This window comes from Curcuma longa, chromosome 4, assembly GCF_044706935.1.
Source record: "Curcuma longa cultivar G26 ecotype Majalengka, Jawa Barat chromosome 4, ITB_CL_G26_1.1, whole genome shotgun sequence".
In the NCBI taxonomy this organism is placed as follows: domain Eukaryota; kingdom Viridiplantae; phylum Streptophyta; class Magnoliopsida; order Zingiberales; family Zingiberaceae; genus Curcuma; species Curcuma longa.
The window spans coordinates 9,676,392-9,692,857 of NC_133864.1; the positions used below are offsets into that span (position 1 = coordinate 9,676,392).

Consider the following 16,466-nt stretch of genomic DNA (forward strand, 5'->3'; position numbering starts at 1 on the left):
ATTTATGTCGGAACTATGTCTACAATGATCGTTTCATACCCAATTGACTCCGTAAACAATCGACTCTAACCACTTCCAATCGACTCAATTATTGGATCGTCGATGGGGTTAGAGAGGAGAGAGGATGGATAGTCTATCATCGTTTGCTTAGCCAATTATACAATTACAATTAGTATACAATGTAAATACAAAAATATTTTAAAAAAAAAAAAAAGGCAAAACAAACAATGCGTACGACTCGTCGATGAGTTACATCACACAATTCCCTTATCTTTTTGCTCAGACAACTTTTTTTTTAATGATGTAGAAACCTCTTACTTCAGTAAAGATGAAATTTGCAAAAAATTACAACTAATCACTATGAGGTAGGATATTATCTCACTTCGTCGAGATTCAATTTTTACAAACTTCAACAAATCTGTCCTGTAATAATCAACTCAATTGTATCCCAGAGGCGATGAAGAAACCTCTTACACTCTTTATACCAGATTAAGAATTAGGTACAAGTAGAACAATGAGAGAAATAAAGCACAACAAAACTGAGATAAAGAATACGATAATATATTGAGCACTTTAAGTAGTCTTGCTGTTTCTCCTTTGGACTATTTATAGACAAACCTTTCAACATTCAATCTGCTTTTCAACCCTCGAGGAGTTAGGTAATGCATGCCTCCAGTTGACTTCTAAGTTATTTACATTAGTTTTGGGCATTGTAACAGTAACTCAGGTAACTAAAGTATGTCATCAATCTACTAATAAATACTGGTTCGTAAGTCGTCCGCCCGTTGCAAACTATTGATGTCAAATCAATGAATCTCTTATAAGATTTTCATTAATTGATCAATTATGCATCTTCATAAAAATTACATGTCTTGAAAGAGGATCCACCTGTGAGACTATATGCTAAGAAATCTTGCTACTAGTTTTTCAATGCCAATAACCTTGCCTCACTTCATCATCTTATCATAAATTTGGTTCTTGCTGGGATTTTGATCCTTCAAGTATCTAGTCCTCGATTTTATTGAACTTATTTGGACTTTTATTTGTCAAATATCTATCTAGTCTTCAACTTAATTGACCTACTTGATGCAGGTGTCATGGGTAACGTAGTTCCTTTTAGGATAAAAGTCCAGAGTCAAACAAGGATCAAAATTCATGCTGACCTAACAAGGTAAGTCAACATGATCCCGAGAGAAATGATCCCACTAGAGTGAGATAGATGTCGCCTTAGTCTCGGACCAGAAGGAATGTAGAAAGTGAGAAACGTGCTTATTTGGGTCAGCACTGACGCACTGACATCATTGGGGAGGGATCAAAAGAATAGATACCAGATGAATATATGAAAAATAAATCATCCGAAGGAGTATGAATTATTACCAAATAAATTAAGACCTTAACCCTTGAGGGCATAATTATGGGGATATAAAAAAACATTCACTTGTCATATAACGATTGTAGTAAAAACAGAAACTAATCCCAGTTTGAATCAAATCCCCGGGTATCGGTTGTAAGTAGATTATGCAAATCATTTATAGTTTGGATGTGAGCACAGACTAAGAAGATATACATTCTTCAGGAGCTAAAACATACTAGAAATGAACCAGTGCATACGTACATATAATGAGCGAGCAATATCTCACTGATCTAGATCTGTGATTAGCTTGGACCATGTAATCTTTGGGAATCGATGAAGATGAACCAAGAACATAGTATAGTAACATTCCATCGGAGTTTACATATTTGGAGGAAGTTCTTGACCACGGTAAACCCTCCAAGGTCCCCAGTAGAACTTGGGCCTCATGAGAGGCACAGCTTCACCCGGATGTTCCTCCCAATACTTCTCCTGCTCAAGTTACCAGATCAGCATTAAGTGTTTCTTCTGTTATGGTTAAGCATTAAGAGTTTCTTACGATACGGTTAAGCATTAAGAGTTTAGTTTCTTCTGATAGGGTAACTAAAGGATCTCTCACACTTTAATTATGCAAAAATCTGAGATTTCAACCGATATGTGGTTTGAAAATCAACTTGCATGGGTAAAAATAGCAACATTTAGCGGACTTGCAACGTAATACCAAGTTTTGCAAAATTAAGGTATCAGAGACCCTTAGTTGATGATCTTAGGTTGGAGGGAATTTGAATATCAAATATTTATCCAAAAATTATACCGCAGGCTGATTCGTAAACCAGTTGTGACAAGCTGTTATGTGTCAATTGTCACCGTGCAAAGTTTTGCAATTCAGGTTATAGAGTCAAAACCATATTTATACCAAATAATAGCACGATAATTCAGCATGACAGAAGGGTCAAACATGATAACAAGGGTTACTAAATTAGTAGTCATAAAAATACAATGCAGACTATAAAACCTAGAATAAGTAAAAGGAATGCCAAACATATCTCTTCTAGATAAATAAGCCATGGCCTCTACCTTATAAAGCTGCTCGGTTATGGCAGAACCAATAACCCCAGTGTAGAAGGCAGCAACATAGACTAGGATTAAAGGCGTGAAGGACTTTGGAGGACGATAAGGCTCGATCATGTCCCACAGAACAGTCTTTTCCCATTTGTAGAACTGTCGGTCAGCATACATTCTCCATAACTTGCTGGCCATCTACAACCAAAAATAAGGTAAATATATATATGAACAAGATTTTAATATTATCTTCTCATCTTTAAAAAAGCCTATAAATTTGTAATCAATTGCATAAACTACTTTAAATTTGAATTGAAATAGTAAACATTCATCTGATGAGAAAATTGCCTGAAATAGGCCAAGATTCATTTATTAATGATCACAATCGCAATCTATGCCAATAGAAATGGCAGCGATCAGATATCTAAAGGCCCATTTTGTAACAAATAATTTGTTGACCTTTTATTGTGTACGAATGGTAAACAAGACTAAACTTTCAATAGGCGATCATGGAGCAAGGATAAGGCTTCAGCACTGGCACTATAGGCGATCGACCTTGAACACTCAGCCTTAAAGATAAGGTTCAATTGCAGCATTTAACAAACAAATCGAGGTCGTCCGACGGCAAACCAACCAGGAAAAAGGTGTATCCAATCCAGAAAGAAAGACGAGAGAGTAGTGATCTAGTTTACCCTCGCCTGTCCAACTCGTGAACATCAAACGGAAAAACAAACGAAGAAAAGGACGAGCAACTCAACAAAGAAAGGTTATAGAGTGCCGATGTAGCTTACCCTTGCCGATCTCCTCGAATTCAGAGAGATGGAAGGCGGGTGACGAGCGAGATACAAAACCCTCGGAGAGAAGGAACGAAGGAAGGGGAGAGTAAGTAATTAGACTAAATGGGCCTTGATGGGCTTCGTTTGACTGACACAGAGGGCCCACTAAACCCTCCAATATGCAATCTGACCTGAGAGGTGCGTAGAGTTGTTTTTGAATTTGGATTGATCTATATGTCAAAATAATTTAAGTGAGTTAAATTGATATTTTATAAATTTATTTAAACATGGACTCAGGTAGATTGATATGTCTAAGTCTGTGACTCATACAAGTAAGCCCGCATGGATTTGGTTGGTCTGCGAATTTTTTTTTCTAAAATTTAAAATTAAAATTAAAATTTTAATAAGTTCATAGGTTTAACCCATCTAATTCGTAATTAAATTTAAAATTTTTATATTATATATATATATATATATATATATTTTTTTATAGATTGAACTTAACTCATTTAATCTATTCTGTCATTAGAAAAATGACTTTTTTCAATTGAAATTCATCTTTTAGATGTGAGATCCAATTGATATTATCTATATCTTCTGTATGTCATTGGATAGAATCACAATATACTCTATGGCAATTTTACCACTCGAACTCCTGAAGTTTTGCGAGTCAACATGTGTCAGCGGACATTGCATGGTTGACAAACTACTTTGACAGTCAAGTTAGTGCGAAGTGAAAAGTTAGAGGTTCATGGGTGCACGAGAAAGAAGAAGACAACAAGTAGCTCAAAAGAGAAAAATGACCTCTGTACACGAGAAGAAAATCATATATATATATTCACCTATTATTATTAGACCTTATATAGCCAACGGAAAGGAATGTTCTTGTGGCCTGATGCACTAGCCACGTACACGTTACATAGTTCATCACACGAGTAAAGACTCGAGAACCGACTGACCAGGCGACGAGAGGTCGGGCACCAATGCGGACAACAATTGAACCATACATTTGGAATGGTCGAGTCGTTGGTTAGATGCCACCCTCGACTTCGACTGTCAAACCATGGACGATTCTAGCAACATAGTACAATGATTGTAGTTGTCAAAAATTGAGATCAAAGAGGACCTGCAACTCTAAAGAGAATCTCCGTTAGAGGGAACTTCTATATTCGAGCGTTAATCAGGCGGGACCCAAGAGGGACATCTAGATGGTACCAAAAAAAAATGATAAAGTGGTGGCCGGTCCGATCCCACGGAGACATCTAGATGGCACAAGAGAGAAGAGGAGGTGGCTTCCCGAACGAATTATCTCCGAATACATTAGTTAAATAATTCAACTTAATTAGAAATATTTTCACAGAAAAAAGTATGCTTAAACGGGATGAGATATTATTTTGATAATTAAAAAAATCTTTATTTTTATTCTTCCTAATTCAGACTGAATCTGAAAATTAAAATACAGAAAGAGACACATGATGCAGACACTCTTTTCCTCTGTTTTTCAAAATGAATAGTGATTGAGGTGTCATGTCATCGTGTCGTGTCGAGTCATGGCTAAGATAAACAAGAGAAGAAGGTAGCTAGGATTAAAGCTACTGCAAAAGTGAGCCGTGGGCTGATCTGACGCATGAATGCTTTGGAGGGCGACACATCCGATGAGCTATTGTTGGTCACTGCACCAAACATTAACGTAGGACGTCACAGACAATTGAAAGCATCATGCGAGAGCAGTGTCCAGGTCAAACCTTGCGTAATGTTTGTGAATATCGAATAGTCCGGCGAGCTTCGAGGTAAGTTCAGAAGGGCTGCGAGGATAATAATAATATTAATAATAATAATAATAAGCTGTGAGGAAAGAATTAACGGCAAAAATTAAAGAAACGTTTTTTTATTGGAACCATGATATTTTTTTAAATCGGCTCCTATAAAATTATACAATTAATCTCAAATATAGTATTTGATAACAATAGATTTTAAATTTAAAATTTGATTGGACAAATTCTATTTGTTTAATAATACAAATTTAAAATTAACCTATCAAAAAGTCAAAATAGATCCAACAATACATTTGAGAGTACCTATGTAATTTTATAAGAAAGACTAAAATGGGGTTCTTTTGATTAAAAAAATTAAAAAGGGGTTTCAACATAAACGGAAGGTCCTTAATTAATAATTAAAAAATTATTTTTTTAAGAATAGTCAATTCAATGAATTCACTGAACATATCCAAAATATGGTACCGTATGATATTATTTACAAATAATATTATTTTAATGGATAAAAGACGTGAAGGAGTAAATATTAAATTTGAATCTTAGCAAAGAAATAGTAGAAGTAAAATATTTTAGATCTTAGTAGAGTAAAGATAGAATATATAGAATTTAAGTTTAGTAATATGAGAAATTGTTAAGATAGAAAATGATGAGTTATTGAGAATTTTAAGTATTTAGAATCATTTTCATAAAAAGATGAGAAGAATTGAGAGAGATGTGTCTTATATAGATTAGGAAAATATCATATATTTTTTATGATCGGTAAAATTGAAAAAAAAATTATAAAACGGTATTTAAACTTGCTATATATGTTATACAAATTTCAATATTAAACTATAACTAGAATACATGAGAAGAATAAAAATTATAAAGATGCGGATATTAAGTTGGATGTGTGAACATATAATGATATGGAGAAGATAGAAAATGAAAATGTTAAAGAAAAATCGATGTTAACATCTAGAAGAAAAACTCATAAAGACACATTAAGATAATACAAGATATATATGTATACAATCAATAATAAATTGATATGAAATTATGATAAATAACATATATATCAAATGAAAAAAAATAAAAAAGATTTAATTAGTAATAATAAATGATGATATAATAGATAATAGAATCTAATGATAATTAAAGCATTCATATAATTAACCTAATCTAATGGGATAAAACTTATTGTTGTTGTAATAGTCAATTGAAGAAGCAGTTATTACCTGGGCAATTGCTAACGCTGGCGTTGACGAGGCTGCAGGCAGCGGGGAGCATGAGGAGGCGGTCGACCCGGAGGCCGAGGGTGCGGAAGCCGGAGGAGGCGTTGCGCGTCTGTTGTATGACGAAACAGAGGCAGACTGGCCGTGAGCTGCGGATGTCGCCCACCGTGGTGCAGCAGTCGCTGGACGGCCGTTTGCTGCTGCCGTCGCCGTAATCGATGCAGGGGAAGAGGCTACTGCTCGCCTGCGCGCACTGCTGCTGCATAGAATCATCCGCAGCCACCACCATCACCACCACCACCGTGCACAGGAGAAGAAGATTCATGCTTCTGCAGTTGCTCATCGTTTCCGGCCGCCGGTGTGGTTGGCTGATTAAGATGATGCCGATCGACGTCGGAATGGAGGCGGATATATGGTGAAGTTAGTTTGAATGCGGCTTTAATTTGATGGTGAGTAGGTGGGAAGGTTTGAATCGGAGAAGGATGGACAGGCAGTGGCCATTAAAGGCCTCCTACGTACATCGAAAACGCTGAAGCCATTAGTAACTTTGGAATGTTAAATGTATAAATTAATTAAATTGATAAAATTGAAACATGGTCGACTCAAATCTGACTCGAATTCATTAAATGATATATTACATTAGTCAATTTCAATAAATAACACTATGGCCGACATCGACTAAGATATAGTTGATTGCGTACGCCGTTTATAGGATTCGTTTTAAAAACCAATCAAATTTGAATTTGAGCAATCAAATTTGTTCTAAGTTGTCTTCAAATAAGCTTTACTTTTTGTTCTACAACACTCCGGTCGATTCAACCATTTCCAGTTGATTGTTTCCGCAACGGCATCGACCTTCTACCTTACCATAATCTCTCAATCAACTCACCTTAATTTCATATAACTATTTTACTTGATTACGAATCCTTCAACCTACAAATTCTAATTTCAATCGATAGACCCACTTTATTTCACAAGTCATCCAACACTACAATCTTTCTTTACTCAATTAACGAACTTGTTTCTTAGATCTATCAGGGATTCAATCAACTATCCAATCGATTTGATTATGTTAATTGACTACTCGATCAACTCTACTTCGAATAAAATATTATGTTCACGAACAAACCAACCTAAGTCAACTCCCTAATCAACTTAGCGCACCAGTAGACTAAAATCAACCTCCATGTGACTAGACCAACAACAACAACCAATCTACGATCAAGTCACCACACCAAAAAGTGTTAATCTCAGCCAAATAAGTCACTCAAATCACCCACAGCTAAAACTAGGGGCAAAAAGTGTTAGTATGAAGCAAACTGTATATCGATCTTATGAGTACAAGGCAATAAATCCAAAGTTAATAGCTCATGGTTTATAAACTTTGTTTGCAAATATGTTGCAGGAGAATATTAGTACTTCACAAGGACTCAACAGGAGAGTACATAATAATCTACTAATAACAAACTTTAAACATGGATTCTTATAAATATAGACAACAGTAACTTACTTATTTCAGTCATCCTTTTCTTCATTCTCCTTGGATTTGCTATCTTTATTACTTCATTACAAATACAGCACCTGCAAATGGGGAACTCCGTCAAGGAACAACAGTCCCATCTAAATCCACAAGTATTTAATCCTTTCCTCCACTTGTTACCAGATGATGCCAGATATTCCAGCTCTAGAAGCAACATGGCCCATGGCCTACTGTTTTGTTGTTTCCTACCAGGGTCATCAGGTTAGTCACTAATGAGAATATACACTCCTTGTTGCGTGTAAGTTGTAATAGGTAGCAAGAAACTATATTTAATGCATACTGAAAAAATATTTAAATAAAAGTACTGCCATCACTATTTTTCTTGAAACACAAAGGAGCTATAGAAGAAAATTGGCCTATTTCAGGCAGTTCTCTCAACAAGATGAAGAAAATTGGCTTTAAGACTACTGTTGTCCTTGTCCTGCACATGAATATAGACGCAGTAATAAAGGTATAAGAAACTAAATTATTTATTGTAACCTTGGCGACTGCTGATGGGCCTGGATGAATGATTGATAGTAGGTTATTATTATGAAGGAAACCGAAAGTAAGGGCAATCTGTTAGACAAACAAAAAACAAAAGGAAGAGGATCTGATATGTTATCTAGATTCTAGAAAAGAGACTAATGTTTAGATAGCTTTATTCAAAGCTTCATCTTGGAAATTACCTGTGTATTAAGGATTCATATCACTATTTCTAGTCATCACAAACTAAAGAAACCTACCAATCACATAACAATGTCTATGCTCATGAACAGAAAAGGCTAGAAATTGCCATAATCAATTCATTATAATCAGTGAAGCACAGAATCAATTGGCAAGGAACAGTTGTAGTCATCTGTTTAAGAATTGAAGTCAGGTATATGAACTATCAATCATACTTTCATACTATGCCTATAGAACTTGAACAAATCAAGAAATCACATATCCGCTTAAATTATACAAAAATGAGTTCCTCCTCCCCTAAGAAGAGAAGCATTAAAAGAACCTGTGAGAAGGATAGTGAAGAACTTGTTTGTCTATCATGCTGGGAATCATAGGCAGCTTCTAGGCAGCAAACCCCAAAATATAATTCACCAACACAGCTTTCATAATCAGAAAGACATTTGGCAACCCATAACATTGCTAGGAATGCGACTAGTTCAGCCAACTTCATAGATGGATCCTCATCTGTCATAGTTTGTTTTAGAACAAGCAGACTTCAAAATTCCATATCCAGCAAAAGAAGTTAAAATACAACCAGTTGAAGTACATACAGCATTTGTCTGTTTGAATAATTTTACCAATAATCCCCACAAGAACAGGACCCATCCTTGAAATGATGAAATCTGTGTGAGTCTCTGATGACAATCTCACGATCTACAAGTTTGGCCAACAATTTGATTGCAGTATGACAGTCACCACAAACTCGAAGATTCTTGATGATGTTGACAATCGTTCCAGGTGCTGTGTTCATAATTGCAAAAGCAACAGCCAGTTTCTCACTGTGAACACGTAGTACAGTTTCTTTCTCTTCCTCATCCACATCATGATGAACCGACCCTGTATCTGGGACATAGCCAGCTTCCTGCATCCTAATTCTTAACTCCTCCAAATAGGCATATATTTCTTTATGCTGTGGGTGCCTTCTGTCCCCAACTAGGAATACATGAACCTTTCCCCTAAGATCTACAGAACTGTGCCCTGGTGGCTTCACCAATCCTTTGTTCTTTATCAGAACTCTCATCCTCTCCACATCACCCCACTTTCCAGCATCTGCATACATATTAGCGAGCAAAACATAGTAACCACAATTTTTTGGATCCAGTTTAAACAATTTTCTAGCAGAAATCTCTCCTAGCTGAATATTTTTATGGATCCGACAAGCACTGAGAAGGGCACCCCACACTACAGAATCAGGTTCAACTTTCATTTCATTGACCAGTTTATAAGCTTCATTAAGACAACCGGCACGTCCAAGAAGGTCTACCATGCATCCATAGTGCTCCACACCAGGATCAATATTGAAATCTTTTTTCATTGCATTTAACCAATATCTACCCTCATCCACTAACCCTGAATGGCTACAAGCTGCCAAGACAGAAACAAAAGTTATGTAATTAGGCTTCTCTCCTGATCTCCTCATATCATGAAAAACCTCTAAAGCTTCTCGGCCAAGCCCATGCATCCCATAACCTGCAATCATGGCAGACCATGATAAGATGTTCTTTTCCTTTATGCGTTCAAAGGCCTTGTTTGCAGTTCCAACTCTTCCACATTTACAATACATGTCAACTACCGATGTGCCCACATATACATTTTCTTCCAATCCCAACCTGACCACCTGAAAGAAGCCATAGTATAACAGAAAGAATCATATCAGATATCCAAGTATTACAAACCACAAGGCTACATCTATCTTATCTAGGACAGTAACATCTTTGAAGTTTAAAGCACTAAAACAATAGTCTTCACAAGAATGATATAACCTCAATATTTCAGACATCTAATCAGAAATTGAGGGGGAAAAGCAAAAGAAACTAATCATGAGGCCCTCTCTAAAGAAAGATATTGAAAAATCCTATTTGAGCCAGTACCAAACTATCTTACAATGGTTTACTTAGCAAGGTTAGAACTTGTAAGGGAAACAAGTTCGCTAAAGAATTTGCACGATAATGTTGTAATCTTGTTAAAGATAATAACTAGAGACTCTTCTTAGAATCATCAGGTACTACTCATCTAAGGTACACCAAAATATATGTTTTATGAATTTCAAGTCAAAGTGTATTGTAATTTCGTTTTATAGGTTATCCAATCAGTATAGTATATCTTCTTAATCTTCTATTTTGTCAATTGTTTTATGTGAAATGATTAGAATGAACCTGAACTTCACCATAATGCCAAATAAAACTTTGTTAACAGCAATTACAGAAAGTCTTGTATCTCAGATGGGTATTAAAGTCATCAAGCTCGCCTGATTATGGATGCACTTTCCAAACTGCAATGTCCCTGCGTGAGCGCACGCAAGCAGCACCGCAGAGAGCGTGATTGCGTTGTGTCGTTTGCCTCCATCACTTGACATCTTAGCATATAGCTCTAATGCCTCTCCCGAGAGCCCATTCTGAGCAGACAATGCAATCATCGAGTTCCACGACACAACATCCTTCTCGATCATTCCATCAAATACCTTCCGCGCCAAACTCCAGTCGCCTCCTTTAGCATAAGCATCCGTCAAAGTGTTTCCCACTCCCACATCCATATCCAGCCCGACCTTCACAACGAGCGCATGAACAGATGCCGAAGCCTTCATACTGGCAACCCTCGAACATGCGGAGAGCACCGCCACCGCCGCCACAGAGTCGACGCCTACAGCACCTTCATCAGAGAGAAAATCCTTGAACAAGAAGACCGCATCTCTCGGGGCATTGTTACAAACGTAGCCAGTTACCATAGCGGTCCAAATAACGGCGTTTCGGTGTCGGGACTCGTCGAATGCTCGGCGAGCATCGGCGAGCTCCCGGCACTTAGCGTACATGTCGACGAGAGAGGAGGCGACGAAGAGGTCCGGGAGGAGGCCGAACCGAAGGGAAAGGAGGTGAAGCTGCCGGCCTGATTCCAGGGAAGCGAGCGCAGCAGCGGACTTGAGGGCCGGGGCGAAGGAGGAGCAGTCGGGACGGAGGTGCAGGCGGCGGAGAGATGCGAAGGCACGGAGGGCGTGGATGGAGTCTCCGGCACGGGCGAGGTCGGCGATGATGGAGTTCCATGAGGCAAGGGAAGAAGTGTCGATAAGGCGGCCAAAGTGGGCGGCGAGGGCGGCGGCGGAAGACGAGGAGAAGGCTTTGGAGAGGAAGCGTGGGGGAAGCGAGCCCGTCCTCATTCCATTTCTTTCCTTTCGTTTTTTCCTCCTTTTACCAAAACAAATTAAAAGGGGAAAATATTTATAAAATAATTTTTTTTAAAAAAAAACCTTGATGTCATTGCCATTCCAATTGGATAAGTAAATTTATAAATATTTAAAAAGAATTTTCAAAATAATTGCTATCCCAATCATTCTTTTTTCAATTTCTTTATTTTTTAAATTTGTTTAAAAATTTTCTATTTTTTAATATTAATATATTTGCATTTTTTGTATTATTTTGTTCTAAATCAAAATCTCATGGGCCATGCTTTGCGTACAATGAGAATATATATATCTAAATAGAAAATTTGTTAAATAAAATTCAAATGCTACATAGGAGGAAAGCTTACGTAGGCTTAGTGTGGACAGCTTTAGATCCCACCAAAAACCTAGTTCCAATCAAAAGAAAATTTGGTTGAAAAAAATAGTTATAATAAAAAATCTTTAGGGTATATTTGTTTCAAGTTATCATGAATAACCTTAATTAAGTGATTATTAGATAATTATATAATCTAATATTATTTGATTCAACTTATTTATTTAAAAGAAATAAAATATAGCTAGTTTAATATTTACTATATTATCTTTAATTCATTTATTTTTAAAATAAATTAAATTAAATTAATAATATTAATTATGATAATAAATTGATAATATATAAAAATTAAATATAATTTATTTATTAATTTTTAAATTTAAAATAAATTTATATATTTTTAATAAAATAATTTATTAAATTAATAAATATAATTCATTAGTTTTATTTTTTTAAATTTAAAATAAATTTATATATATATTAAAAAAATAATTTATTAAAATAATTATTTTAATAAAATAATTTATTAAATTAATAAATATAATTCATTAATTTTATTTTAATAAAATAATTATTTTAATAAAATAATTTGTTAAATTAATAAATATAATTCATTAATTTTATTTTTTTAATGTAAAATAAATTTATATATATTCGAGCAACAACTTTTTTGAATAGGGCAGGGGCTCTTTATATATATGTTAGATCTCAAATTGTGCATAAGCAATGATTAGGGGCTCTTTATATGTTAGATTGGTCAACAATTAATGACACAAATAGATTTTAGAATAGGGGTGAACATGATTAGATTTATTATTTTAGTGGGAAGAATTAAAATTAAACTAAACTATTTTGGTTTAGATACATTCTGTTGAAAAAAACAGTAGCAATAATAGTATGCACCGAAGCAGCAGTATGCAATAGACAGATAAATAAAAGAGATCAGAGTTAGGAATAGTTATCCGGTTGAAGCGCCGGCGTGCCGACTGCCCTTAGAGAATTAATTGCCGCCCTACGGTGCAAAGGCTTTCCGGCAAAACCCTCCCAAGATCCGACAACCACTCGCTATGTTCGTATGTGCACTCAAAAACGAACACAGCCCTCGGAGACAACCTCAGATCGCCGAGAAACAAAGCCTCAGGACGCTCGAAAACAAAGAGAAGCGCAGAAACAGAAAGACAACGAAGAAGAGAGGAGACCGCTTGCTTCAAGTTTCTGCACTGTACAGAAAACACTGCAACCATGGTCTTATATAGACTCGAAGAGAAAGCTTCGTTCGTCGCCTCGGCTTGGAGCGACGCGACTGCGCCTCTTCCTCACGAGGGGCGCGACCGCACTTCCTCTTCGCGAGCAAAAATAAAACCAAGCAAAAATAAAATCAAACCGGATTTACACAAAAACCAAACCAAGGTTGGATTCGGGCTAGCAAAACCAAACTGGGCCGCTTGCATGTGCGAGGCCCACGGGGTGGGGATTTGCACCCCCCCTGCGCGCGATAATCACGGGCGTTGCGCCCGGTTTATGGATTTCTGGTTCAGACCCCCCGAACCCACTTGATTTGGGCTCAACCCGCGCATGCGTATAGGTCTCCTTAACATTTCTAAGCATGATGGGAAGGACTTGATATATAAGGCCTTCCATCTTTCTTAGCTTAGCAATGTGGGACTAAAACTTTATACTAAATGATTGAATTCCAATCAACACATTCAAGCAAACACTTTTTTACTTTGATTTGAAAATAAATCAAATGTGTTTAATTTTTCTTATTTTGGTTTGATCTATTTATGAATGAGGTCGAATGAAGTAATCTTTCCATATTGATATCAAATATTTCAAATTAATAATTTGGGTTGTTAATTTGAAGTTCTTCTAATTCCTAGAATTAATATTAAATTTTTTTCAAACAATGTTAAAAATATCACAAATGTTGATAGCTGTTTTATTTTTAAAAATACATTTGGTTTTATAAAACACACTTGCAAAATATACAAGTAATCATATATTATTTTCCTTTTTACCAATTTGATAGTAATTATTAATTAGAAATGAGATTTTTTGTTTACTTGCATCGACAAGTTTGGATTTTTTTTCCAAACAAATTTATTTTAGACTATTGATAAGAAAAAATTGATGCAACTAACTAAGTTTTATTCATAAAATTTCTCAAGATTTTATCTCTATCTGTTTGATAATCAACTTGAAATGTATGTTTGTGATATGTGTTCTAACAAAGCATTTCAATGATTGAAATGTCTTAGTGATCTTTTAGAAAAGTTAATTATGTCAAATTAAGGAAAGTATGGTTTATCCGTTGGTTATAATTAAGCTTTTGATATTGATATTAATTCTACCGGTTGCAATTGCAACATACTGTAGAGAATGTATTTTCTACCATGAGAATTGTGAAAGACGAATTGCACGATCGAATAAGTGGTGAATATTGGATTAATGATAATTTCATTGTCTATATAGAGAAAAAATATATTTGTAAGGGTTGATAACAAAGTTTTTGTGAAATATTTCAAAATATGAAGACTCAAAAGAATAATTGTAAGATAATTATTTTATGATATTTTATTATTATAAAATTTTATATTTTTTTATTTTATTAATTATTATTGGGTTGCAAGGGTGCAAACATAGTCCCACATCTAAAACACATGGAAAAGATCATGGGTTTAAAAAAGATGAAAAATATCTCCATTGGGATGAGGCCTTTTGAGGAAAGCTCAATAACAAAGTCATGAGGGTTTAGGCCCAAAATGGACAATATCATACTATTGTGGAGATATTTTGATTCCATTGGTTCTAACAATTGGTATCAGAGCGAGACCGCTCTTCACCGGACTAACCGTCGGAAGAGCCATGATCCAGATCTAACCATGTGGGTTGAACCTTAAAAAAAATAAAGGAAGTGGCGTGTCTGAATTAAAAGGACCAGACACCAGGTGAGAAGTCCTAATTGTTGGGTCCAAAAGGATGTCCGTATCTCCACAATGGCATGATATTGTCCACTTTGGGCCTAAGCCCTCATGGTTTTGCTTTTGGGCTCTACCCAAAAGGCCTCATGCCAATGAAGATACTTTTCATCCTTTTAAACCCATGATCTTTCTCATGTGTTTTAGATGTGGGACTATGTTTGCACCCTTGCAACCCAACAATCCCCCCCTCAAACAAAGGACCACTGGAAGCTCCCCTACCATTTCTCATGGTCCGGCTGCCAGGTCCTTATAGTCCGGCTGCCATGTCCCTCATGGTCCGACTGTCATGTCCCTCATGGTCCGAGCCTCCCCTACTTCCTTTGTTTTTTTTTTCCCGAGGGTTTCCACATAGTTAGATCTAGATCATGGCTCTTCCGGCGATTAGTCCGATGAAGAGCGACCTCGCTCTGATACCACTTGTTGGGTCCAAAAGGATGTCTGTATCTCCACAATGGCATGATATTGTCCACTTTGGGCCTAAGCCCTCATGGTTTTGCTCTTGAGCTCTACCCAAAAGGCCTCATGTCAATGGAGATACTTTTCATCCTTTTAAACCCATGATCTTTCCCATGTGTTTTAGATGTGGGACTATGTTTGCACTCTTGCAACCCAACACTAGTAGGTCGGGTGGACCGAGGGGCAAAAAGTCCTAGTTGCGGCTAGGTGGAAAGTCCTAGTAGGTCGGGTGGACCGAGAGGCAAAAAGTCCTAGTTGCGGCTAGGTGGAAAGTCCTAGTAGGTCGAGTGGACCGAGAGGCAAAAAAATCCTAGTTGCGGCTAGGTGGGAAGTTCTAGTAGGTCGGGTGGACCGAGGGGCAAAAAAGTCCTAGTTGCGGCTAGGTGAGAAGTCCTAGTAAGTCGGGTGGACCGATGGGCAAAAAGTCCTGGTGGGTAAAGGATTCAGACATCAAACGGAGGCTTTCCGTTTGAGGGGGGTCTGTGGTCCTTTGTCATGAGGGAGTGATTGTTGGGTTGCAAGGGTGCAAAAATAGTCCCACATCTAAAACACATGGAAAAAATCATAGATTTAAAAAGAATGAAAGATATCTCCATTAGGATGAGGCCTTTTGGGGAGAGCCCAAGAACAAAGCCACGAGGGTTTAGGCCCAAAGTGGACAATATCATACTATTGTGGAAATATTTTGATTCCATTGATTCTAACAATTATATTATATTATTGTCTACACTGAATTAATCCAGATTCTAACTCCGCCCCTCATTATAAGCATTTACAAGTTTCTCATAAATGTAAACGCATGAATATAATCGTAAATTCATATAAAAGGTGTACTAAAGATGTTTATAATTAATTTGATAACAAAAATTACTATATCCAACAAAATTTCAAAATCATGCTATTGAAAAAGCCAAATGAAAGGTTGATTTATTTTTTTTATCGAATTTGGCTTTGATTCTTTCAATTACTCTTCTGAATGTTTTACTAGAGTTTAAATTTAATTAAATTAAAAGAAAAAATAATAATTTTGTAACCCTATGACTAAATATTTGTACGTATAGTCAATCAACCACATGAAACAACCAATTGGACATAACTAATTAACTAAGTTGAGTATG

General features: G+C 36.2%; 3 protein-coding genes across 7 annotated transcripts; all 3 read right to left on the reverse strand.

Moving 5' to 3' along the window:
* Positions 1 to 1,412: 1,412 nt before the first annotated feature.
* LOC141828440 (uncharacterized protein At4g29660) lies at positions 1,413 to 3,262 on the reverse strand. 2 transcript variants are annotated; one of them, XM_074715869.1, is made up of 4 exons: positions 3,205 to 3,239; positions 2,873 to 3,111; positions 2,429 to 2,611; positions 1,413 to 1,843 (listed from the first exon to the last, which is right to left on the reverse strand). In XM_074715869.1, exons 3-4 carry the CDS (start codon positions 2,609 to 2,611, stop codon positions 1,733 to 1,735), a joined length of 294 nt encoding a protein of 97 aa, XP_074571970.1. In that variant the 5' UTR covers positions 2,873 to 3,111; positions 3,205 to 3,239; the 3' UTR covers positions 1,413 to 1,732. The 2 variants fall into 2 exon arrangements, with proteins under 2 accessions (XP_074571970.1, XP_074571969.1); XM_074715868.1 differs by lacking the exon at positions 2,873 to 3,111 and having other exon boundaries at positions 3,205 to 3,262.
* A 1,424-nt stretch (positions 3,263 to 4,686) lies between these two features.
* On the reverse strand, positions 4,687 to 6,521 carry LOC141827052 (non-specific lipid transfer protein GPI-anchored 1-like). The gene is made up of 3 exons (XM_074714333.1): positions 6,182 to 6,521; positions 4,935 to 4,994; positions 4,687 to 4,862 (listed from the first exon to the last, which is right to left on the reverse strand). The coding sequence occupies exons 1-3, from the start codon at positions 6,519 to 6,521 to the stop codon at positions 4,744 to 4,746; spliced, it is 519 nt and encodes a 172-aa protein (XP_074570434.1). The 3' UTR covers positions 4,687 to 4,743.
* A 1,064-nt stretch (positions 6,522 to 7,585) lies between these two features.
* LOC141828441 (pentatricopeptide repeat-containing protein At3g26782, mitochondrial) lies at positions 7,586 to 11,574 on the reverse strand. 4 transcript variants are annotated; one of them, XR_012601766.1, is made up of 4 exons: positions 10,672 to 11,574; positions 8,707 to 10,041; positions 7,839 to 7,903; positions 7,586 to 7,759 (listed from the first exon to the last, which is right to left on the reverse strand). XR_012601766.1 is itself a non-coding variant. In XM_074715871.1 (3 exons), exons 1-2 carry the CDS (start codon positions 11,572 to 11,574, stop codon positions 8,998 to 9,000), a joined length of 1,947 nt encoding a protein of 648 aa, XP_074571972.1. In that variant the 3' UTR covers positions 8,432 to 8,888; positions 8,975 to 8,997. The 4 variants fall into 4 exon arrangements, 2 of the variants coding, with proteins under 2 accessions (XP_074571972.1, XP_074571971.1); XR_012601765.1 differs by having other exon boundaries at positions 7,586 to 7,903; XM_074715871.1 differs by lacking the exons at positions 7,586 to 7,759; positions 7,839 to 7,903 and having other exon boundaries at positions 8,432 to 8,888; positions 8,975 to 10,041.
* Between the last annotated feature and the right edge of the window lie 4,892 nt (positions 11,575 to 16,466).

Coding starts and splice junctions, on each gene's coding strand:
- LOC141828440 (XM_074715868.1), bottom strand. CDS start 2,611: ATGGCCAGCAAGTTATGGAGAATGTATGCTGACCGACAGTTCTACAAA. Junction 1,844..2,428: donor TAACCGAGCAGCTTTATAAG/GTAGAGGCCATG, acceptor TAACTTGAGCAG/GAGAAGTATTGGGAGGAACA.
- LOC141828441 (XM_074715871.1), bottom strand. CDS start 11,574: ATGAGGACGGGCTCGCTTCCCCCACGCTTCCTCTCCAAAGCCTTCTCC. Junction 10,042..10,671: donor GAAAGTGCATCCATAATCAG/GCGAGCTTGATG, acceptor GGCTTCTTTCAG/GTGGTCAGGTTGGGATTGGA.
- LOC141827052 (XM_074714333.1), bottom strand. CDS start 6,521: ATGAGCAACTGCAGAAGCATGAATCTTCTTCTCCTGTGCACGGTGGTG. Junction 4,995..6,181: donor CAGCGTTAGCAATTGCCCAG/GTAATAACTGCT, acceptor TTATCCTCGCAG/CCCTTCTGAACTTACCTCGA. Junction 4,863..4,934: donor ATTCACAAACATTACGCAAG/GTTTGACCTGGA, acceptor TGTTTGGTGCAG/TGACCAACAATAGCTCATCG.